General features: G+C 42.5%; 2 protein-coding genes across 2 annotated transcripts in view; one reads left to right on the forward strand and one right to left on the reverse strand.

Annotated features, from left to right (window-relative positions):
* Window positions 1-12,648, forward strand: part of KLHDC2 (kelch domain containing 2) — a 27,225-nt gene extending 14,577 nt beyond the window's left edge. The window contains exons 4-13 of the mRNA XM_040334586.1: window positions 1-37; window positions 2,143-2,221; window positions 3,501-3,584; window positions 7,089-7,169; window positions 7,253-7,311; window positions 8,021-8,130; window positions 9,902-9,974; window positions 11,352-11,439; window positions 11,530-11,582; window positions 12,416-12,648. The exon at window positions 1-37 is cut by the window's left edge and continues 79 nt beyond it. Of these exons, the coding sequence (XP_040190520.1) occupies window positions 1-37; window positions 2,143-2,221; window positions 3,501-3,584; window positions 7,089-7,169; window positions 7,253-7,311; window positions 8,021-8,130; window positions 9,902-9,974; window positions 11,352-11,439; window positions 11,530-11,582; window positions 12,416-12,539 (788 nt within the window). The 3' untranslated portion in view covers window positions 12,540-12,648. The remainder of the gene's footprint in view (window positions 38-2,142; window positions 2,222-3,500; window positions 3,585-7,088; window positions 7,170-7,252; window positions 7,312-8,020; window positions 8,131-9,901; window positions 9,975-11,351; window positions 11,440-11,529; window positions 11,583-12,415) is intronic.
* Window positions 12,649-16,105: 3,457 nt separating this feature from the next.
* Window positions 16,106-23,424, reverse strand: part of NEMF (nuclear export mediator factor) — a 56,643-nt gene continuing 49,324 nt past the window's right edge. The window contains exons 27-33 of the mRNA XM_040334585.1: window positions 23,098-23,175; window positions 22,817-23,011; window positions 21,092-21,124; window positions 19,019-19,125; window positions 18,815-18,858; window positions 16,570-16,649; window positions 16,106-16,414 (exon numbers count right to left, since the gene is read on the reverse strand). Of these exons, the coding sequence (XP_040190519.1) occupies window positions 16,337-16,414; window positions 16,570-16,649; window positions 18,815-18,858; window positions 19,019-19,125; window positions 21,092-21,124; window positions 22,817-23,011; window positions 23,098-23,175 (615 nt within the window). The 3' untranslated portion in view covers window positions 16,106-16,336. The remainder of the gene's footprint in view (window positions 16,415-16,569; window positions 16,650-18,814; window positions 18,859-19,018; window positions 19,126-21,091; window positions 21,125-22,816; window positions 23,012-23,097; window positions 23,176-23,424) is intronic.

Raw genomic sequence — 23,424 nt, forward strand, 5'->3', positions numbered from 1 at the left:
CGAAGGACAAGCTGGGTGTCTGGGTCTATCAGAACAAGTGAGTGGCTGATGAGCTTTTCCTGTAAATATTGGAGATCTGGGAACTATAGATCCTTATACATGTTTACTTCAGCTGGACTTTTCTGAAACATCGAGGCTCCGTGCACACTGGGCTCAAAAGGCAGAAATAAAGAAAGTTTATAGAGCATTTTTGTACACGCGTTTTAAATGGGTTGTAAAGGTTTGTTTTTTATTTTCTAAATAGGTTCCTTTAAGCTAGTGCATTGTTGGTTCACTTACCTTTTCCTTCGATTTCCCTTCTAAATGTTTTTTTTTTCTTTGTCTGTCTGAATTTCTCACTTCCTGTTCCTCCTCAGTAAGCTGTTCTGACTGACTTTCCACCGTTTGGATCAGGGATCCTCAAATTACGGCCCTCCAGCTGTTGTAGAACTACACATCCCATGAGGCATTGTAACACACTGACATTCACAGACATGACTGGGCATGATGGGAATTGTAGTTCCTGAACAACTGGAGGGTCGTAGTTTGAAGACCCCTGGTTTGGATGATGGGGGCAAGCTTACTGAGGAGAAACAGGAAGTGAGAGATTCAAACAAAGAAAAACAACACCACTTAAGGACCGCCTCCTGCACATATACGTGGGCAGAATGGCACGGCTGGGCACAGGCACGTCCTCTTTAAGTGCCCAGCAATGGGTCGTGGGCGCGCGCCGCGATCCGAAGCTCCGTGGCCGCGCGGAGTTGAAGAACGGGGAGAGCTGTATATAAACACAGCTTCCCCGTTCTTCACTGTGGCGCCGTCATCAAACGTGTGTTCCCTAATCACACCACAATCAATGACGTCACACCTACAGCCACACCCCCCTACAGTTAGAAACACAGATGAGGTCACACTTAACCCCTTCAGCGCCCCCTTGTGGTTAACTCCCAAACTTCAATTGTCATTTTCACAGTAAAGTGTCTGCCATAATGTCGCAGTCACGAAAAAAATCGCTGATCACCGCCATTAGTAGTAAAAAAATAAAAAAATTATAAAAATGCAATAAAACTATCCCCTATTTTGTAAACGCTATAAATTTTGCGCAAAACAATCGATAAACGCTTATTGCGATTTTTTTTCTTTTTTCTTTTTTCTTTTTTTTCTTTTACCAAAAATATGTAGAAGAATACTTATCGGCCTAAACTGAGGAAAAAAATATTTTTTTTTATATGTTTTTGGGGGATATTTATTATAGCAAAAAGTAAAAAATATTGAATTTTTTTCAAAATTGTCGCTCTATTTTTGTTTATAGCGCAAAAAATAAAAACCGCAGAGGTGATCAAATACCACCAAAATAAAGCTCTATTTGTGGGGGAAAAAAGGACGCAATTTTTGTTTGGGAGCCACGTCGCACGACCGCGCAATTGTCAGTTAAAGCGACGCAGTGCCAAACCGCAAAAACTGGCCAGGTCCTTTACCTGCCTAAAGGTCCGGGTCTTAAGTGGTTAAATGAATCTATTTAAAAAATAAGACAAACTTTTACAACCCCTTTTAAGGGTGTTTTTTTCTGCCAGAAAACTCACAATCGAAAACACGGAATAAAAAGTTTGGCTACAATCCGTATTTAATGTGAAGGAATTTAGATTTTACAGTGGAACCTTGGATTACGAGCCTAATCCGCTCCAGGAGAATGCTCGTAGGCCAAAGCACTATCAAAGCGAGGTTCCCCATAGAAGTCAATGGAAAAGAAAATAATTTGTTCCGCATTGACTTCTATGGAATGCGATACCGCATGTGGCCAGAGGTGGGGGCGCCGGAGAGCCTCAGAAATTCTCGGAAAAAGCTCGGCTAAACTCGGAAAACCCTTGGAAAGGCTCAGGAACGGAGTATTTCCAAGTTTTTCTGAACGGCTCCGGCGCCCCCACACCTCTGGCCAAATGCGGTCCTGCGCACCGCTTGAATCCTGCTCGTGTTGCGAGACAACAATCCAAACCGAGTCAGGATTAAAAAAAAAAATCTCCTTTTTAGATTTACCAACAACTAATTGAAGAGCCTCTCTGATTGGATACAGATTGTTTGGTTAGTTTAGGTAGGCCGGTCCTCCATATATTACATAGTTTTGATTGCTCGGTCATGGCAACCCTCCCTGCATTTCTCTTTCAGGTTGATCTACTTTGGCGGCTATGGCTATTTTAAAGAAGATCCAGTCGGGACTTTTGAGTTTGATGAAACTTCATTTGGCGTATGTATTCTGTAGACGGTATTGTGTCCATTTACATTGCGGTGACTTTTTACAATGGTGTAAAGAACTTACTACAACGAACAACGGAGAGCGTTCTTTTTTCAGATGTTTACTTAACCACTTGCCAACTTTTTAGCAGTTTTTCACAGATGTCGCCGGCACGTCTATGTAAACAATGCAGATCGCTGTTCTGACAGTAGGGAATGCTTGGATCCTGTGTGTCTGTAAAGCAGGGACATGGATCCTGGTCTTCCCCCTAGTAAAGGCTCCTCCCACACTAATAAAACACTGGCTAGGCAAACAGTTAACCCTTTGATCGCCCCTGGTGTTAAGACCTTCCCAGCCAGTGTCAGTACAGTGACGGTGCATATTTTTAGCACTGATCACTGTATTAGTGTCACTGGTTCCCCAAAAAAGTGTCAGTGTTCCGATTGTCTGTCACAAGATCCTAGTCCCGCTAGGGACTGTTCGCCGCCATTACTAGTAAAGAAAAAAAAAGTCCATGAATATATCCCATAGTTTGTAGATGCTATAACTTTTGCGCAAACCAATCAATATACAGTAATACCGTGGATTGCGAGCATAATTCGTTCCTGAAGCATGCTTGTAATCCAAAGCACTCGTATATCAAAACGAGTTTCTCCATAAGAAATAATGGAAACTCAGGTGATTTGTTCCACAACCACTGCTGGTGTATGCAGTACTGTATGCGGCCAGAGGTGCGGGGGCACTGGTGGCACTCCGAGACACTCGGAAACTGTTGACACTTTCGGGTGCTCCGACACACGTTATGCACGCCCTACCCAGCTGGGAGTGTCTCCGAGCGTTTCTGAGTTCTCCAGCGCCCCCGGACCTCTGGTCACATATGGATTATACTAAATATATTAATATTTAGTATGTTTTTGTATACACTAAAATTCATTTTAGTGGATTTTGTCCTGAAAATGTGCATTTTCATAAATGGCTGCACAAATATTGTGCAACTTAAAAAAAAAAATGTAACTGCCAGCATTTTATTTTTCTGGACCTCTGATTTCAGAAAATATATAATGTTTGGGGGGTTCTAAATTATGTTCTAGCAAAAAAATTTGATTTTAATGTGTGTAATTTTTTTTTAAATTGCGTGGGACACTTGGGTCTGTTTAAAGGCATACGTTGTCCTTTTCTATACTAGAGACAAGGCCTAACAGTGTGTGTGTTTTGTGTTTAATTGGATGATTTTTTTTCTTTTTATATAGTAAATAACCATCTGATTTGTGCTCATGTTGTGGTTTTGCAGAATGCAGGACATCCAAGGGGTTGGAACAATCACGTTCATGTGTTGAATCTGGACAGCTTTACCTGGAGTCGCATTGTACCTACGGTAATAACTCAAACTTTACCTACTTTTTATGTGGACTGTGAAACATTAAAGAGGAATTTCAGTAAGGTTAAATAAAAAATAATAATAATTTTCTTTTAATAAAGACACTTGCCTGTCCAGGAATCCAATGCTGTCTTCACCCGGGCCTGTTCTTTGCCAGTCTTTGGGTCTTTGGTGCCGCCATGCTGTTTGTGGGAAGCCTGCTGTGACTTTCTACGGCTTCACACTGCGCATTCCCAAGCTGCACTGCACTCTGTGAATGGTCCCACAGCCGCCAGAGACCTAGCATGTGATGGCGGGAAGTGGGAAGGTTGTTGAACTTCCCCCTAGGCAATCCCAGCAGAAGTGGGTACCTGTCAAGAGTTTAGATTTAACCCCTTAATGCCAGCAGTACGCATAGATTAAGGTTTGATCTAGGTTAGTGTTAAAAAAAAAAGCGCCTGAAAGAAGCTGCATCTGCAGTCCCAATGTGAAAGCCCCGAGTGCTTTCACACTGAGGCGCTGCGCTGGGAGGGCGCCAAAAAAAGTCCTGCAAGCAGCTTCTTTGTAGCGCTTTAGGAGCATTGAATACACCGCTCCTAAAGCATCCCTTCCCATTGAGGCGCTTTTTTTAACACCAAAGCACCTGAAAAACGCGCCAGTGTGAAAGGGGTCTTAGCGACGCTTTTCGTGCCTTGGCAGTGTAAAAGGGCTCTGAAAGCACTCAGGCTTTCACATTGAGATTGCAGATGAGGCTTCTTTCAGGCGCTTTACAGGCTTTTTTTTTTTTAACGCCAAAGCGCCTGAAAAACGCCCCAGTGTGAAAGGGGCCTAAACCCCTTTCACACTGGGGTGTTTTTCCGGCGCTTTAGTGTGAAAGCGATCGGGCTTTCATATTGGGATTGCAGATGCAGCTTCTTTTACAGGCGCTTTTTTTAACGCTAAAGTGCCTGAAAAATGCCCCAGTGTGAAGGGGCCCTCCCTTAGTGTTTGGGTCAAAGGTCAGGGTCCGTATATATTTTGGTCAGTATTTTTTTTATTTAAGTTTGTGTCAGTGTGTTCTATGTAGGATAAAATGAAGAAAAATGCACACGATTGTTTTGGGCTGTGCTACAGGTACATACAACTAACGTACACATATGTAGTATCGCTGCAATCGCCAAGAGCGGGAGAATATGATGGTAACAAGAAATATACAGTTACATTGAAAAATGTAATTTTTTTTTTTTTTTTACGATTTTGGGCTGTTTTCCTATGATGATCATAGAAAAAAAATATCCATTTAGCACCACATGAAAGCCACATTTTGTCCAGAAAAAAACAAGGTGGGGGTGCATCTCAAGAAACTCGAAATTTATCAAAAAGTTTATTTATTTCCATTCAATTCAAAAGGTGAAGCTCTATATTTTATAGATTCAATACACACAGAGTGATATATTTCCAGCATTTTTCTTTTAATTTAGATGATTATGGCATACAGCTCGTGAAAACCAAAAATTCAGTATCTCAGAAAATTTGAATATTAGATAAGACTAAAAAAATGTTGGCTTACCGAGAAGTATGTCCCTGTACTATGCACTCAATACTTGGTCAGGACTCCTTTTGCATGAATTACTGCATCAGCCTGGGTTCGCAGTCGCACTATTGCACAGACCTTGCATGTGATTCGCACCCGCACTGCTGTGCCCATCTCAATAGATGTCTGTGCAATGCGAATTCAGGCATACAGTTGTATGGCTGAACCCACATTGGATTTGCATATAAAAATGCACCCATGCAATTTGATTCCTACCCGTGATCTGTGAACTGATCTGGGGGTGTCATTATCATTGTATTGACACCTGCAGTGGTTCGCAGAAGGCACCCAGGCTCAATGTGGTGTGGGATGGAGGCGATCAGCCTGTGGCCCTGCTGAGGTGTTATGGGAGCCCAAGTTGCTTTGATAGCGGCCGTCGGCTCGTCTGCATTGTTGGGTCTGGTGTCTCTCATCTTCCTCTCGACAATACCCCACAGATTCTCTATGGGGTTTAGGTCAGGCAAGTTTGCTGGCCAATCAAGCACAGTAATACCATGATTATTAAACCAGGTATTGGTACTTTTGGCAGTGTGGGTAGTGTGGGCAGGTTTTAAAGTTGAACTAAACCAATTATTTTGATGAAAAGAAGAAATCACCGCTCCAGGATACCAATCAAGAGTCTCCTCACCAGATCCAAAGCCACGGGTGCTGGCAATGCATGAAATGATGCAAAATGAAGGGAAAACGTTCTGGACAGCCGCACTCCAAAAATGTATTGCTTTTATTGTAAAATCAGGGAACACACAGGATACATGCCACAGCAAACGGGGTACAAGCTGACGCGTTTCACACCAAACCGTAGTGCTTAAATAAGCGCTAAGGTTTGGTGTGAAACGTGTCAGCTTGTACCCCGTTTGCTGTGGCATGTATCCTGTGTGTTCCCTGATTTTACAATAAAAGCAATAAATAAATTGATCTGAGGCCTCCCAGCAAAAATAGCAGCAGTGTTTACATCTGCCGGCGGTGGAAGTGAAATGACTTTGCTTCCAGCCTCTGGGGGTCGTAGAGATGGCCGGGGACCATCTGGTCCACGGGCAGATCTATGGTAAACCGCCACCTTTTGGTTGATTTCATTCTCCGGCTCCCCGATTGCATGGGTGAGCCAGGAAAAGCGCCAGAGGGAATTGCTGGCTAAAAAAAAAGAAAAGATATCTGTTTGGACATCTCCACTCAAAGTGAGTGAGTGAAAAACTTATATAGCGCAACACATGCAAACTGAATCGCCTCTGGGCGCTTAGTATCCATTCCCTGAGTAAAAGGTTTTGACCTCAGAAGAGATGGGTTTTGATCTTTCTTATGAAGGCCAAGTGGTTCAACCCCATTCGGATGCTGGTTGGTAGAGCGTTCCACAGTCTAGGTCCTTGGACTGCAAATCTTCGTTCTCCTTTGGTCTTGTATTTGGCTTTGGGTATCTGGAGTAGATTTTGGTTGGTGGATCGTAGAACGCGATTGGGGTTGTGAGCTTTTAGTTTAGTGCATCTGTCCTATGTCACACCCTGAATATGTGTGTAACCTGTAACAAAAGGACACCGTGACTTATCCTTTTTTTTTTTAATTATTTTTTTTTTTTTTTTTGGATAATCTTTATTTAGGACAAAGTTAACATGTTATAGCAAACAGTTTCAGACAGTCAGGGACTAAACCAAAATAAGCATGTATCAAAAAAATAAAATAGATAAAAAAGTACATACAAACAAGCAGGGGAATAAGATAAAGTAAGGAGAACAATGCCTGTCACATTATTGAGCCGTGATGTGGGGTTTTTTCTCCTGGGCAGTTGGGGACATTCTATGGCAGGTGATGTCCTAAAGATACACGGAACTTATCCTTTTAACTCCAACACCTTGCCTTATTCATTCCGGCTTGCCAGAAAAGTCAGACTGAACAGAAACGCCCCGTATTCACCCAGAAAGACCATTGATGCTTCTTCATTCTACATTTCTCTCCAGGGTAAATGCCCGTCTCCTCGTGCTGCTCATGCTTGCGCCACAATTGGAAATCGAGGTTACGCTTTTGGCGGCAGATACAGAGTGAGTACCCGTGAGATCGTATTACTTATCAGTTTACCTCGTGGTATAATATATTTTTACTAAAACAAAATTTTACTCTCCAGGACTCCAGAATGAATGATCTGTACTATCTGAATTTTGATACCTGGGAGTGGCATGAAGTGTAAGTGATTTTGCTCCTTCTTTTTACAACTACCCTGAGATTTCATCTTTTCATATTGTTATGTTTATAAACCTTAGAAATGATCGACATTAACTGACTTTTTCTTTTAATGGTTTCTGCTCTTCTGATATTTTCCTTTTGAAATTGTGTTAAAATACCAGTTGATTCTGCCAGCAAGTTTTACCTCCGTGCAGCCAGTGACCACGCTATCCATAGGGTCTGATTCCTGTGGCAGCGTTGTCAGATCGCTGTGCGTGCTTTCACAATCCGACTACAGGATACCATGACGACGCATGGCGTTTTATGTAGTTGGCAATACATAGGTAGGGACCTGGCAACTGCAGCCCCCATGTGTCACTAGGGAAAGATTTGTTTCAAAGCTGAACTCCAGGTAAGTGTCCATTCACACTTGTAGGACTTGTCATGCGACTTTGGACATTAAAGTCAGACGGGTCATTTTCCCAGTGATAACCATGCATATATGTGCGACTTACTTGCTATGCATACTAGTTCATTATGCCTTTTGTCTTGCAGGGTTTTTTTTTTTTTTTGGGGGGGGAGGGGGTTTACAACCATTTTAACCCCTCTTGTATTTTATTGTATTATAACTGTATTGTCTCCCTCTTATATTGTAAAGCACTGCATAAACTGTTGCCGCTATATTAATCCTGAATAATAATAATCATCATTGCCTCTTTCCTTGTCATAGGATTGCACAGGGTGTTCTTCCATTGGGAAGGTCTTGGCATTCGTTGACACGAGCGTCTTCTCACACCCTTTTTCTTTTTGGAGGATTTACCACTGATAAACAACCTTTGAGTAAGTGACTGACCTTTCTAACCATGCAAATGTAACCAGAGGTGCAATGACCATCCTAAAGGCCGCACACACGATCAGAAAATCGTCTGAAAAATATTGTACAGAGCTTTTGAGAGTCGATCACAACAGTTCATCCAATTTTTATTATCCAATTGGACAAGCACAAAAGTTTTTCCCGTATGATAACGGGTCTTACAATTTTCATTTAATCAGTACGGTTGTTCGAAAACACGACACAAAACAACACACAACATCACTTCTGAATTTTTATTCTGTCCGAGAATTTTCAGAACTTTGGTAAACTCTTAGGCCCCGTACACACGACCAAACATGTATGCTGAAACTGGTTCGCGGGCCAGTTTCAGCATACATGTTCGGTCGTGTGTAGGCGCGAGCGGGCCGAATTCCAGCAAACATTTACCCGCCGGGCCTTTTCCCAGCAGACAAATATTCCTGGACGTGTTTTAAAACCGTCCGCTGGAATCCTGCCCGCTCGGACATGTACGGTCGTCAGTACAGACCTACCGTACATGTCCAGGCGCCCGCCGTCCCTCGCATGCGTCGAATGACTTCGAGGCATGCGTGGAAGCCCCGCGTAGTGTTTACGCGCGAACTTCTGTACGATGGTTAGTACAACCATCGTACAGAAGCCCTCTGGCAGGCATGTACGGTGAAAACGGTCCGACGGACCGCTTTCATCGTACATGTTTGCTCGTGTGTACCGGGCCTTAGGGACGGATTCATAAAGAAGATACGACGGCGTATCTCTGAGTCCGACCGGTTGTATCTATGCGCCCGATTCATAGAATCAGGTTCCGCATAGATCTCCCTAAGATCCGACCGGTGTAAGTGACTGACACCATCGGATCTTAGGCTGCAATTCTAGGCTGGCCGCTAGGTGGCGATTCCATTGCGGTCGGCGTAGAATATGCAAATGAGTCGTTACGCCGATTCACGAACGTACGCTTGCCCGTCACAGTAAATTTACGCCATTTCCGTAAGAGATATGCGGCGTAAAGATAAAGCTGTCCCCTAGGTGGCGTAGCCAATGTTAAGTATGGCCGTCGTTCCCGCGTCGAAAAATTTAAAATTTAACGTCGTTTGCGTAAGTCGTCCGTGAATGGCGCTGGACGCCATTTACGTTAACGTCGAAACCAATGACGTCCTTGCGACGTCATTTAGCGCAATGCACGTCGGGAAATTTTAGGGATGGCGCATGCGCAGTACGATCGGCGCGGGAACGCGCCTAATTTAAACGATCCACGCCCCCTACCCGGATCATTTGAATTAGGCGGACTTGGGCCGGGCGGATTTACGCTATGCCGCCGCAACTTTACAGGCAAGTGCTTTGTGAATAAAGCACTTGCGGCGGTGTAATGTAAATGTGATACGTTACGCCGCCGCAGATTTACGCGAATATATGTGAATCTGGCCCATTATTTTTTAAATTAGCCTAGCATGAAAAGAAATAATAAGATGCTCTCATTGTGTGTAGCAGGCATTAGACTCCTGATTAGTCTTCTCTCCCCCAGTGATCAGACTGTAACTTTGCAGCCAGTCACAAGGTGAGAGAGGCTACAGCAGGGCTGATCTGTGCCAGACATTTGTGAGCACATCCAAAATTGCACAGGTACCAGGATTTACATGGCAGTGGCATCTCAGGCCAGGAAGTGGATGCTGACCCTGGATGGTGCCCTCCTTCTGGAGAGAGAAAGATGAAGGCGATGTTGGGGAATACTGTGCAATTCTGATGTATGTTGTCTCTTCTCAGATGATACGTGGCTGTACAATCTCAGGACCAATGAGTGGGTTCCTTTCCAGAGCTGTCACATCGATAAGCCCAGGTAACCACATATTACATCATATCATCCCTCCATTATGGTCCTCCAATCCATGGAGGGGACATCTCTTGTGTGTGCAGATGAACTACACAAAAATACATTCAGAGTTTAGAGCTGTAGAATGTACATTCCTCATTCCACCCGCAGCAAACAACTGTGACCATCACCTCGGCTATAGGCCAGGATGGAAGGTAAACGGGTCTGCATGATTTGCTGGAGGCTTAAACTGCCATTAAACCCAAAAAGTCATGTAGCTCATTTTATTTTTGTTGGCTTTTTCATCTGGTGATCTGGCCAGTAACGCACCTCCTGTAGTCGTTTCTCCACTCTGGAGGAAGGCGAACAGGGGGCACATTTGAGCAGCAGCATTATCAGTCCAGGGAGTGTTGGATGTACTGGAAGATTTACAAACGCTAACAAATTGAAGACAAACTCCGGCTCACACTTTATAACCCGTTACAGCAAAAAGGTTTTTTTTTTTAGGATAAAGGTTTTACATAAATGCTGATCATTGTAAGCACCCCCGCCACTGTTCAATGTATTGTCTCATCTCTGTAGCTGATACTTTCTGCTGGAGATCTTTTCTTTTGAAAAATAGCAGACTTACCAGCCAGACCATCAGATGGAAATGGAAGAAAAGTTAAAAAAGGAAAATGAATGCAGCCATTATATATATATATATAATCTCAATAGCAATATGTTTCTTTTTGGTGTTAAATACAATTTTAAAGCCGATCTCCACACTTAATGTCCCTTTTAAACAGTTTGGGGCCAAGCTGGTCTAAACGATGTCCTGGACTAACAAGTGTGCTATATTGCCTGTATGTAAGCCCCAGCCACATACTGTACAGCAGGGATATGGAATTAGCGGACCTCCAGCTGCTGCAGAACTACAAGTCCCATGAGGACTCTGACAGCCACAAGCATAACACCCAGAGGCATGATGGGACTTGTAGTTTTGCAACAGCTGGAGGTCCGCTAATTGCATATCCCTGCTGTACAGTATACAGCAGTAGGATGGAGATTTCCTGTCCCACTGCCAGAACTCCCTGCTGCTGCTTAGCGATTCACAGGAAGCTTTGCATTCTATGAATGAATAGAAAGCACCCTCTGATAGGCTGAGGTCACGACTCCCAGAAATGTGTTTCCATGCCTGTATTTTGCTCTCCGGTGTACAGTTGTGTGTACTATCCCGTCTCTATAACATATGATGTTTACATTTTCACGTGGTTGTGAATGTGTCCAGTGCTGTTTGGGTTGAGGATCCCTTGAATACATCTACCCCCCCAGCGCTCTCCATGTTGGTATAGGGATGTGACTACACACCACATTGTGTTTTTCCAAAGTAACCCTACACAACTGTCATTTATACCTTTCTAGGCTGTGGCATACTGCATGTGCCAGTAAAGAGGGTGAAATATTTGTATTTGGAGGATGTGCCAACAATCTGCTCGCCCACCATAAAGCGGTAATGTATGACACAATGTAGTGCTGGAGGGGCCATTCAATCGTATGATCAAAGATCTTAAGGTTTTTTTTTTGTGTTTTCTTTGTACAGGCCCATAGTAATGAAGTGCTTGTGTTCTCCGTGCAGCCAAGGTCTCTTGTAAGGTGAGTTTTATTCAAAGTTTTGGAAGACAAAAATATATTAGAAGACCAAACACCTTGCCGCCACCTTCTTATCACATCTTATATGATGAACTTGTTGTAAATCCCATCACAAAGGTGTTCAATATGGTTAGTTTCAGTGTTTTGTGTAGTCCACTCATGTTCTTCTACATCAAAATAATTATTTATTACGGGACACCTGACCATCACACCTATGTGAGCTTGTTGGTCAACCTATTCTGAAGCCATTCATATCAAACCATGTTCTCATGGGGCTGGCTTTGCACATGGGGCACAGTCATACTGGCATGGAAATGGGCCTTACCCAAACTACCCACAAGGTTGGAACTGCACAGGTGGAATTTAATGCTTTTGGAACTTGTGGTATTAAACTCATCATCCATGAAAACACCTGAAATCTAAGTGAGAGGGGTTTCTGTATATACTTTAGGTGATATTTTATGTCTGTCTCCAGACAGTAATAGAGTCTAGATCAGGTATATGCAATTAGCAGACCTCCAGCTGTTGCAAACCTAAAAGTCCCATCAAGCCTCCGCCTCTGGGTGTCATGCTTGTGGCTGTCAGTGTCTTGCTAAGCCTCATGGGTCTTGTAGTTCTGCAACAGCTGGAGGTCCGCTAATTGCTTATCCCCGGTCTAGATTTTGTCCTAAAGCCACATTATCTGGAATTCTTGAGTAAAAGTAATGCAGAGCCCAATAACAATACTGAAATGCACTTTAATATATACAGTCAGATGGGCGAGGAACATTCTGGTTGGTACCTGCTCTCCTGAATAAGAGCACAAATAGGTTTTGATGTATTCTCATTGATTTCAGGCTTTGTCTAGAGACGGTAATCTTCTACAAAGAGATCCTGTCTGGCTCCTTGGACTGTCTACCCAAACATCTCCTCCACAGCGTCCATCAGAGGTTTGCCAGTGTCAACACCTGTGGCTCGTGATATATATACAGCTGTATATAGTGATTTGTGTTATAGTTTTGTGTGTTTTTCTGTTTTGGCTCTCATGTTAGTGTAAATATATTCAATAAATGTGGAGAATTTAAAAATGTCCAGGCTGATTTTGATGAACTTTAGGACAGCTGTATCGGGTGCAATAGAAAAAATTAGTTGGTGTTCCTGCTAATTCAGAAGACACTGACCCAATGTGAGAACCTTGTGCCCCATACACATTAGATTTCCTGCAGATTTACCAAAACCATGTAGTGCCAGCCTGATTGCATATCAGGGATATGCAATTAGCGGACCTCCAGCTGTTGCAAAACTACAAGTCCCATCATGCCTCTGAGTGTTATGCTTGTGGCTGTCAGTCTTGCTATGCCTCATGGGAATTGTAGTTCTGCAACAGCTGGAGGTCCGCTAATTGCATATCCCTGCCTTAGATTATATGGTTTTGGTAAATCTGCAGAATTTTGTTTTTTGTCTTTAGATTTACCAAAACCATATAATGAGGTCAAACCTTAAGAGTTTCAATTTGTATGCAATCAGGCAGGCACTTGCACTACATGGTTTTGGTAAATCTGAAGAAAAACTAAGAGTGTGTATGGGGGCTTCACACTGGCAATCTATGCACAAGATATAATAGACAGCACATCTGTTCACACTAAGCGATGCTTCACTTCAAAATGTAAGCCCCAAGTCAGGAGGCATTTGAAGCCTTTCAATGCCTCTCATTCAAGTCTATGGCAATGCTCTGGCAGGCGTTTTCAGCGCAGTGAAATTTGTTTATTTCTGTCCCTTTCCATTGTGGAGCCGTTTTAATCGCTCATCAAAAGCTACGGAAACCATGCATAAGACATTTTTAACGCTTGTAAAATGTCCCATTCTCGAGCCCATTGATGCCTATACTGAGAGAGAACACAGAATCTAGTACAGAGGCCCCTCCAAATTTTTTTTTTTTTCGTTGGGTTTAACGGAAAAAAAAAACGATAGTGTGTTGACTTTTAGGCTTCTAGAGCAGGGTGAGCTCACTGCAGACACCCCGGTTACTGGCTTCTCCGAGGATTGTTTGGCAACATGTCATCTCTATACCACTTAAAGGAAAACCATTTTTTTGCTGAAATGACTGTTTACAGGGTAGAGACATAATAGTTAACTCATTCCTTTTAAAATTGATTAAAAATAGATAAAAATCAATCATATAATGTACCTCTAGTTTCGTTTTTGCATGTTATCCTGCCTGTGTGCATGTACAGAGCCATAGAGCAGTGATGGTTTGGAAAATGAAACTAGAACAGGGATATGCAATTAGCGGACCTCCAGCTGTTGCAGAACTACAAGTCCCATGAGGCATAGCAAGACTGACAGCCACAAGCATGACACCCAAAGGCATGATGGGACTTGTAGTTTTGCAACAGCTGGAGGTCCGCTAATTGCATATCCCTGAACTAGAATCTCCCAGTACTGTGGTCATCAGGAAACAGACAACCAGGAAGTGTCCAGAGAAGAATTACAGCAACATCAGAGCAAAAACAAACAATGAGGACATGAAACCAGGACTGCAGTAAGGTAAAGGAAGCTATTTAGCTAAAAAAAAAATTCCTTTAGTGACCCTTTAACCAATTGTGTCTGGAAGCGCCCCAGACCAAAGCAGGAGACCGTCCTCTCTACAAATATCTTTTATTTGTCCAGAAGGATTAAGGTGGGGAAAACAGAATAGGAAAAATACATTGTTCTTTATTTTTCATTGTGCAAAGTGAAAGCTTTGAATACACTTATTACATCATAACATTACTTGTCAACTTCTGCTGGCAGTTTTTATAAAATTAAAACCTTGTGAGCTTTTAGTACAAGTTCTAGTTTGTGACACAGTCCCATCTTCTGCACGATAGTGACGGTGCTCCCGGAGAGCTGGATGTCAGCAAAAACAGATGTTTGGATACTTCAAACACAAGGTGAAGGACAAGAATTTGCCGACAAGCTTCTCAGGGTGACTGCACTGTGTTAGGGTTGCATTAAATGGATGGCTTGCTTGGTATAAAACTTAACTGCATTGTGCTCACAATTAACAAAGAAGTCTTGTGTATACAAACCCTAAAGCTGAACTCTAGCTTTTGCTACACTTTACATAGTGAGGGACAGTTTGGCCCAAACTAACTGACGTGCTGTATAAACGGAATGTAGTCGAGGAAATTTTACACATACATATAGAGATTACATATATAAAGCTCTATATCATGCAAGCATTGTATTGTGTTCCAGGTTGAAGCCGAGACTTTCCCATCTCATACCTGGAACACGATGTCTATCTGATCAGTCAATCCGAGAAAGCAATGAATAGAAACTTCCTCTGGCTAAGTCAGAGGTTGTGTCATAATAAGCCCGCCTCTGACTCGGCCAATCCAAGAGAGCTTTGTATTCAGTGCTAGAATACATTGATTTCTGATTGGCTGAGCACTGATCAGATTCTATTGTGAGCCGAATAGTCTTGGTTTAAACCCAAAACACAATGCTGTATGTTGCCTCAGCTACATACCGTATGTACAGCACATCCAAAGGGCTCACGTTAGGGAGGGACATAGTTTGTTTGGGCCAGCTTGGCCCATGTAAAGTATAGCAAAATCTAGAGTTCAGCTTTAATGCACAACCTAGCAACCAAATTAATAGTAAAACTATTCTCAGCTAATCCTCTGTTCTTTTTATACCTGTAACAAATTGTATTATTAGGGCCATTTTAATAACCAGGGGGGGGGGGGGGTGTTCTGGTGCACAGCGAGTACCGCAAAGCTGGCCTCTGATCTACGTGGGCACTGCAGTCATCAATATGCACATTCACTGAGGTCTTATTCACACAAACGGGTATAGAAAATTGCAAGATGTAGTGTATATTGCCAAGGCTGGGAAACCTGTACAAAAGAAATGCCAGGCTGACCGTATGCACATTCAGGGTCAGACATCTGAAGGAACATGCAAAACCACAGCAGCTCCCGTCAGCCTGGCACCATTCTGTACAGGCTAAGCAGACACAGCTGGCAGCCCAACTGCAACATTACCCTGGCTTTGCCCCTGCGAATGAGGCCTAATACCCAAGAACATTACCCTGTCCCTCTAGTATATGTGGCCTGGAACCAGAGCACTGCTGGACCCACTTTTATAGTTTTTGGATAAGCAACCGAGTTTACTATCACTTCTCACCTGCCAATACAAGGTCCAGGTAATCTATAAAAGTAGAACCACCATTCTGCCCATCTTTAAAGAGGCTTTACGCTTTTAAAGAAAAAGTGGGACAATTCGCTTTTAAAACTGCTTTTTCATACTCTTAATAAAAACAACTGTTTGGCAGGGATGTGCCAGTCAGAACCCCTCACCAGTTGGGCATTTAATAAGAGTGTATTCCCTCCTAAAGCCAGTTTATAGTGGAACCTCCTCCATGGTGTAGGAGCGTCTAAGTTTATACCACTGGGAAACATTTCTATCACTTCCTATTCCAGTTTCATCAGCACAAAAGGGCAAGGAAAATCCCTCCAATGTGGATTATGAAAAGCAATAAGAATAATCTGTCCTTTTTGTGGCTGCAGTTACATTGCAGTGGCAATCCATTTTAACTCACAATTCAGAATGTTTACAATCATCTTTCTTTTAGGATTTTGTACATCATCTGTGCAGCTGATTAAAAAAAAAAACCCCCGCCGTTTCTTACATTGGAGCCCAATTACAATTTGTAGCGGTTTCACCTCCATTTTCTGCAGCTCCTGAGGAATTTTGTATGTACATTATGCACAGCCACTTTGCTGGGACTCTCATTTCTTCTTGGCATTAAGTAAATTGGGAGCCGACACTTTCACCTTTCCAGGCATATTTCTGGACAAATCCGTGTCCTGTGAGACAAAGGAATACAAGATTAAATACCGATCAGAGAGGAACGCCTGGATCCAGCCTGTAGACGTGTTATATATATGATCCAGCCTGTAGACATATATATATATATATATATATATATATATATATGTGTTTCCCAGACAGGAATTCCTACCTTCACGCTGCGTAATAAATCCTTCTCTCTAGCAGAGCACTCCTTATAATGCATGAAACTGTTCAGTGCGGTCTTAGCAGCTGTGAAAAGAAGAAAGAAAAAAAGTTCAGAGGTCCACAGAGATGAACTGGAAAGGGCTGAGAACAAGGCTTGGTATTTTAGTGTAGCCGAGATGTTGTGTCATCTCACTGAACTGAAAGGGTATTTCACTTTTTTTTCTTCTTACACTTTTTGAACCGATATAACAAAGTGGTACATTTAACCACTTAAGACCCGGACCATTATGCAGGTTAAGGACCTGGCCCCTTTTTGCGATTCAGCACTGCGTCGCTTTAACTGACAATTGCGCGGTTGTGCGACGTGGCTCCCAAACAAAATTGTCATCCTTTTTTTCCCCCACAAATAGAGATTTCTTTTGGTGGTAATTGATCGCCTCTGCGTTTTTTTTTTTTTCCTTTAACCAAAAATAGAGCGACAATTAAAAAAAAAAAAAAAAATACAATATTTTTTACTTTTTGCTATAATAAATATCCCCCAAAAAATATATAATACAACATTTTTCCCTCAGTTTAGGCCGATACGTATTCTTATTTTTGGTAAAACAAAACAAAAAAAAAAAACGCAATAAGCGTTTATTGATTGGTTTGCACAAAAGTTATATGCGCGAGTCGCACTGCGCCGTGCTGACTGGCTCCCGCTGTGTTCTGGAAGCCGAGTGTTTCCCAAAACACAACGGGGGGGTGGGATCCAGCGTCCTGCCCGCAGACTGTGTGGCCGGAAGTGGGTGCAGATACCCGTCTTTAGACAGGTATCTGCATCCCCCTGAAAGGTGTCAAATGTGACACCGGAGGGGGGAGGTGGAGGGTGAAGCTCCGCTTTAACCACTTAAGCCCCAGACCATATTGCTGCCTAAAGACCCAAGGTGTTTTTACAGTTTGGGACTGCGTCGCTTTAACAGACAATTAAAAACAAATAGAGCTTTCTTTTGGTGGTATTTGATCACCTCGGCGGTTTTTATTTTTTGCGCTATAAACAAAAATAGAGCGACAATTTTGAAAAAAATGCAATATTTTTTACTTTTTGCTATAATAAATATCCCCCAAAAACATATATAAATTTATTTTTTTTCCTCAGTTTAGGCCGATACGTATTCTTGTACCTATTTTTGGTAATAAAAATCGCAATAAGCGTTTATCGATTGGTTTGCGCAAAATTTACAGCGTTTACAAAATAGGGGATAGTTTTATTGCATTTTTATAAATTTTTTTTTTTTTTACTACTAATGGCGGCGATCAGCGATTTTTTTCGTGACTGCGACATTATGGCGGACACTTCGGACAATTATGACACATTTTTGGGATTTTTGTCATTTTCACAGCAAAAAATGCATTTAAATTGCATTCTTTATTGTGAAAATGACAGTTGCAGTTTGGGAGTTAACCACAGGTGGCGCTGTAGGATTTGGTGTACACTGTGTGTGTGTTTACAACAGTAGGGGGGTGTGGCTGTAGGAATGACGTCATCGATCGTGTCTTCCCTATAAAGGGGATGACACGATCGATGCACCGCCATAGTGAAGCACGGGGAAGCCGTGTTTACACACGGCTCTCCCCGTTCTTCAGCTCCGGGGAGCGATCGCGACGGAGCGGCTATAAACAAATAGCCGCGCCGTCGTCCCGGATCGCTCCCCCGAGCGGACCAGACCTCCGCATGTACCGGGGGGGTCCCGATCGGACCCCCGTCTAGGCAGGGACGTACAGGTACGCCAATGTGCCTGTACATGCCATTCTGCCGACGTATATGTACATGCGGCGGTCGGGAAGGGGTTAAAGAGGTTCTAAAGTCAGAAGTTTTTTTTTATCCTAATGCATTCTATGCATTAAGATAACAAGCCTTCTGTGTATAGCACCCCCTCATACTTGAGCCCAATCTTGATCCAGCAATGTTGCACAAGAGCATCAGCTGTCTGGGACTCTTCCTCCTGATTGGCTGAGACACAGCAGCGGGTGCCATTGGCTCCTGCTGATGTCAAAGTCAGTGAGACAATGAGGTGAGAGAGGGGGTGGGGCCGAGCTACAGTTCCGTGCCCCCATAGCAAGCTGCCTGCAGTGGGGGTGTACTCAGCAGAAGGGAGGGGCCAGGAGCAGCGGAGAGGGACCCAAGAAAAAGGAGAATCTGGGCTGCTCTGTGCAAAACCAAGGGAAAAAATAAATAAAAAATAACTTTAATATCACTTTAAGCTTACCTTTTCCTTTCTTCTGTGTTCCTGGAGTTAGTTTAACTTTATATCTAAAAAATAAAAAAGAGAAAAACATATATACAAACACAATAATGTAAAGTGACAATTACACAACAAGATAAAAAGGAAACGTATAAGTTTTAGGATTTTCCTGTTGCAGAAAAGTGGACCCTTGATTCAGAAGCATGTGTCATATGATGGTAAACTCACTTGTAATTGATCAAGGCAGTGTAAGGTGCGCAGACCGGTACAGAAAACAGCAGGATATCTTCTGCATCTGGCTGACCAGTCAATGAGTTCAAAAGATTTTCTGCTTCCTGTAGGAAGGTAAGATAAATGACATCAACATAGGTATAAAGAGAACAGAACAGAGTCACTCAGTCGGCCTCATCCTGCTAGTATGTGTTATATTGCCATTCCCCCTGCTGGGCCATGGTTCCCTTTGTCCTCTCCCCATGTATCTGATATATACACCTGTCAGAGTCTCTAAAATTGTAAATCAGAAGCGACATATAAAAAAAAAGGATAAAAAAAAAAAGTGGCCACATATACAGTGGATATAAAAAGTCTACACACCCCATTTAAAATGTCAAGTTTCTGTGGTGTAAAATAATGAGACAAAGATAAATACATTTCAGAATTTCTTTCAACCTTTAAAAGGAGTTCTTCTCTAAGCTAAAACTTTTAACCCCCGCTGTGCCCGGGCTGTAAAACTATACAAAATAAACTTTCACTTACCTGCCTACGATCCCCCGTTGTTCCGATATCGCCGTCCCGTTCTCCGGTCCCGGTCTCTTCCACTTCCTGCGGGTCGGTGACTCACAGTGCGCTCAGCCTATCAGCGGCCGAGACGGGACATTGCTGCAGCCGCTGATAGGCTGAGCGCACTGTGAGTCACCGACCTGCAGGAAGTGGAACAGACCGGGACCAGAGAACGGGACGGCGATATGGGAACAACGGGGGATCGTAGGCAGGTAAGTGAAAGTTTATTTTGTATAGTTTTACAGCCCGGGCACAGCAGGGGGTTAAACGTTTTAGCTTGGAGAACTCCTTTAATGTGACCTATAAAACGGTACAACTCCATTTAACAAACCTTAGGGGGGTAAAACTAAAATAATGTGGTTGCATGCGCTCTTATAACTAGGGTTGCAGCTGTGTTCAGAATTAGGCAATCACATTCAGTCTCATGTTAAATAGGAGTCGCACCTGCCATCATTTAGGCTCGATTCACAACAATGCGTTTCTTAATGCATTTTGCAGAAATGCAGGGAATTGTTTATTTTTTTTTTTTTATTTTTTTAACGTGGGTTCCTATAGAACACGTTCACAACAATGCATTTGTGTGCCTCTGCATTATTGGAAAGGGTCGGGGACATGATTGGATGATACGATCAGCAGAGCTTCCCCTCATTTCAGATCTACCCCTCAAATTTACAGCAAGTGCACTTCCAAGTGCAATTTCAAGTGCACTTTGCACTTGTAGTTTGCACTTGTGGTGTAAAGTGGATTTGCCTTTCGTAAATAACCCCCAGTATCTTCATTCCATTATATTGGTTGTTTTGCCAACCTTGAGGTGATTGAACCCTGCCAAAAATGACAGGAAGTGCCCTCCTAGGCAGTTAGGCCTAAAAGTATAATACCTGGTTTAATGATCATGTGATCACTGTGCTTTAATAGCCAGAAAACTCACCTGACCTAAACCCCATAGAGAATCTGTGGGGTATTGTCAAGAGGAAGATGAGAGACACGAGACCCAACAATGCAGATGAACTGAAGGCCGATATCAAAGCAACCTGGGCTCCCATAACACCTCAGCGGTGCCCCAGCCCCAACCAAGTATTGAGTGCATAATATACGGTACATAGACATACTTTTCATCGAGCCAACATTCCTGCATTAAAAATTCTTTTTTTTTTATTGGTATTTTGTTATATTCAAATTTTCCGAGATACTGAATTTGGGTTTTTACTAGCTGCAAGCCATAAGCATCAAAATTAAAAGAAGGAAATGCTTGAAGTATATCGCTCTGTGTGTAATAAATCTATACAACATATAGGAGTTTAACTTTCTGAATTAAATTACTGAGATAAATTAACTTTTTGATGACATTCACATTTTTACATATGCACCTGTATATACATATTCACACATTTTTTTTTTTACTTGGCGTGGAAAATGTTAAAACTGAACTTAAAGAATTGAATATTTCAAAAAAAGAAACAGAATTTTGAATATCCAATTGTAGTAGGTGATGTAACTTAATTAGGAGGAGAAGACAAATACCTCTGATCCTGCGGCATCCTGATCTGCATCATCCTGCGTGTGAAACAGAATAACAATCATTAATGGGTACACATCAACCCCATCTAGAGATTCTTTAAAAAAAAGACCCTGTTAGGTTACAAAAACAGTCATTGCAAGAAACAAGGTAATATAATCACTGCATTAGCCTGTGTCCTTTATTTCACCTTCATTACAGCCCTTCATTCCTTATCAGTGTCTTGGACATATAACACTTTTAAGATGTCAGATGTCAGCGTTCCGCATTACTGCTGTAGTGATGTTGGGGTTGAAGGAAGGAGCCATGTTATAAAGTGGGGGGGTCACAGGCATTCAACACTCTAATGCACCGTACACACCATCACTTTATGTGATGAAAAAAAATGACATTTTTAATATAGTCACTTTAATTGACCGTGTGTGGGGGAAAACGTTGTTTTATGTCTTCTAAAAAACGACCAAAAAAAATTGAAACATGCTTCAATTTTATGTGTCGTTTTTCAAAACGTTGTTTTTTTACTTCACAGAAATTGACCGTGTGTAGCAAAAAACGTTGTTTAAAAAGACGTTTTTACACCCGCGCATGCCCAGAAGCTACTTATGAAGCGAGCTTCAATGGAAAAACGTGGTGGAACGTAACCTCGCTTTGCTAGAACATTGTGAGAAAAACGATGGTGTGTAGGCAACTTCGTCTTTGAAAATTGAAGTTTCAAAAACGTCATTTTTTACTTCACAGAAAATGTCGTTTTTTTTCCATCACATAAAGTGATGGTGTGTATGCGGCATTAGAGTTGAATGCTGTGGAGGCCTCAGAGCTAGATCAGTAGGAAGGAGACACAGTCTGCCAGAGATGTTAGAATAACACATCTTCTATTAAAAAGCATTCTGTGCTCTAGCTGCTCTGACACAGTAGCTCCCCATAGACTTCTATGTGGCTGGGACCCTGAGCCAGGGATGCTCAGCAGACATCCTCCTAGAAGTCTATGGGTTGCTAGTATGCAGACTGTAAAACTTCAGAAAACAGATGTAAACAGTAGAGCCGTGGCCACTGCATTAAGGTTAGCATGCATTTGGGGAGGGTAGGGTAGTTTAGATCAGAGAAGAGAGGCAAAAAGTAGAAGTGTAATTATTTTTTAAAAGGAATATATAGAGCAGGGATCCTCAAACTACGGCCCTCCAGCTGTTGTAGAACTACACATCCCATGAGGCATTGTAACACACTGACATTCACAGACATGACTAGGACATGATGGGAATTGTAGTTCCTGAACAACTGGAGGGCCGTAGTTTGAAGACCCATGGTATAGAGGTTTTGTAGATAATGTTTTGTCTATGTCAGTTATTCAGAAGAAGTAGGCAGATCTGGAGTTTTACAAAAAACTGTCTCTGCCCCTACCTGTGACTGGTCTTCACAGCAAGGAGCACTGGAAAGGGCGAACGCATGTCAAAAAACACACAGAATATCCAGACTCAACTTACTAACCAATCAGCAACCAACCAAATTCACCCGTCATACAGTGCGTTAAAAACAGGGGTTTAGTTGCAGGCATTTGCAAATACATGCGTAAGCTGCAGGCCCCATCAAGGCTCCCTGTGTACTGTAGAGTTTTGACTTTACACTGACAAGCCTAATCTGCATGCTCATTCCAGGTCAGCAATTCAAAAGAGAGAAGTCAGAGGCAACCCCCCCTATAAAGGGTTCCTGTCGTTGGCATCAGATGCGCTCACCTTCTCATCCTGCTGCTCCTCCAAGGTCATTTCTTCTAAATTCTGTGTTATAAAGACCTCCGTGGACCCTCCAGATTGTTTCTTTGCAGGCTTGTTGCCCCCTTTACCCTTCTGCGGCTGCTTCTTTGCGGTTTCCTCCTTTTCTTTTCCTTTCTTTCCCTTCTTCCCCTTGTCCTCCTTGTTGGTCCCTGCAGACTACAAAGTAGCAGGATTACCCTCTGCAGAAGGGAACGCAATAAATCTTGCTTAAATAAAAATAAATGGCCAGTGCACATCCTTACCCCCAACAACTGCATGATAAGCTCTCGGTCTTCATCATCTTGGTCTTTATACTTCTCTTTCATCTTTTTCATTTTGCTCTGAAAGCATCAGAAACAAAGAGGAACTTGTCAGAGAAAAGACGACACCAATACCACCAGGGGAAGCAAGATAAATGATAATGGCGTTGCTCTGTGAGAAATTTACAGTACACCCGTCATATTGCAGCAGGCTACATACTGTACAAATAGAAAGCAAGGAAGGCAAACACTAGCATTTTTTTATTGAGTTGAAATGCAACCAAGTACTCTATGCCATTGGTCATCAACCCTGTCCCTCAGGGCCCACTA

This window comes from Rana temporaria, unplaced genomic scaffold (genome assembly GCF_905171775.1).
Source record: "Rana temporaria unplaced genomic scaffold, aRanTem1.1, whole genome shotgun sequence".
NCBI lineage: Eukaryota > Metazoa > Chordata > Amphibia > Anura > Ranidae > Rana > Rana temporaria.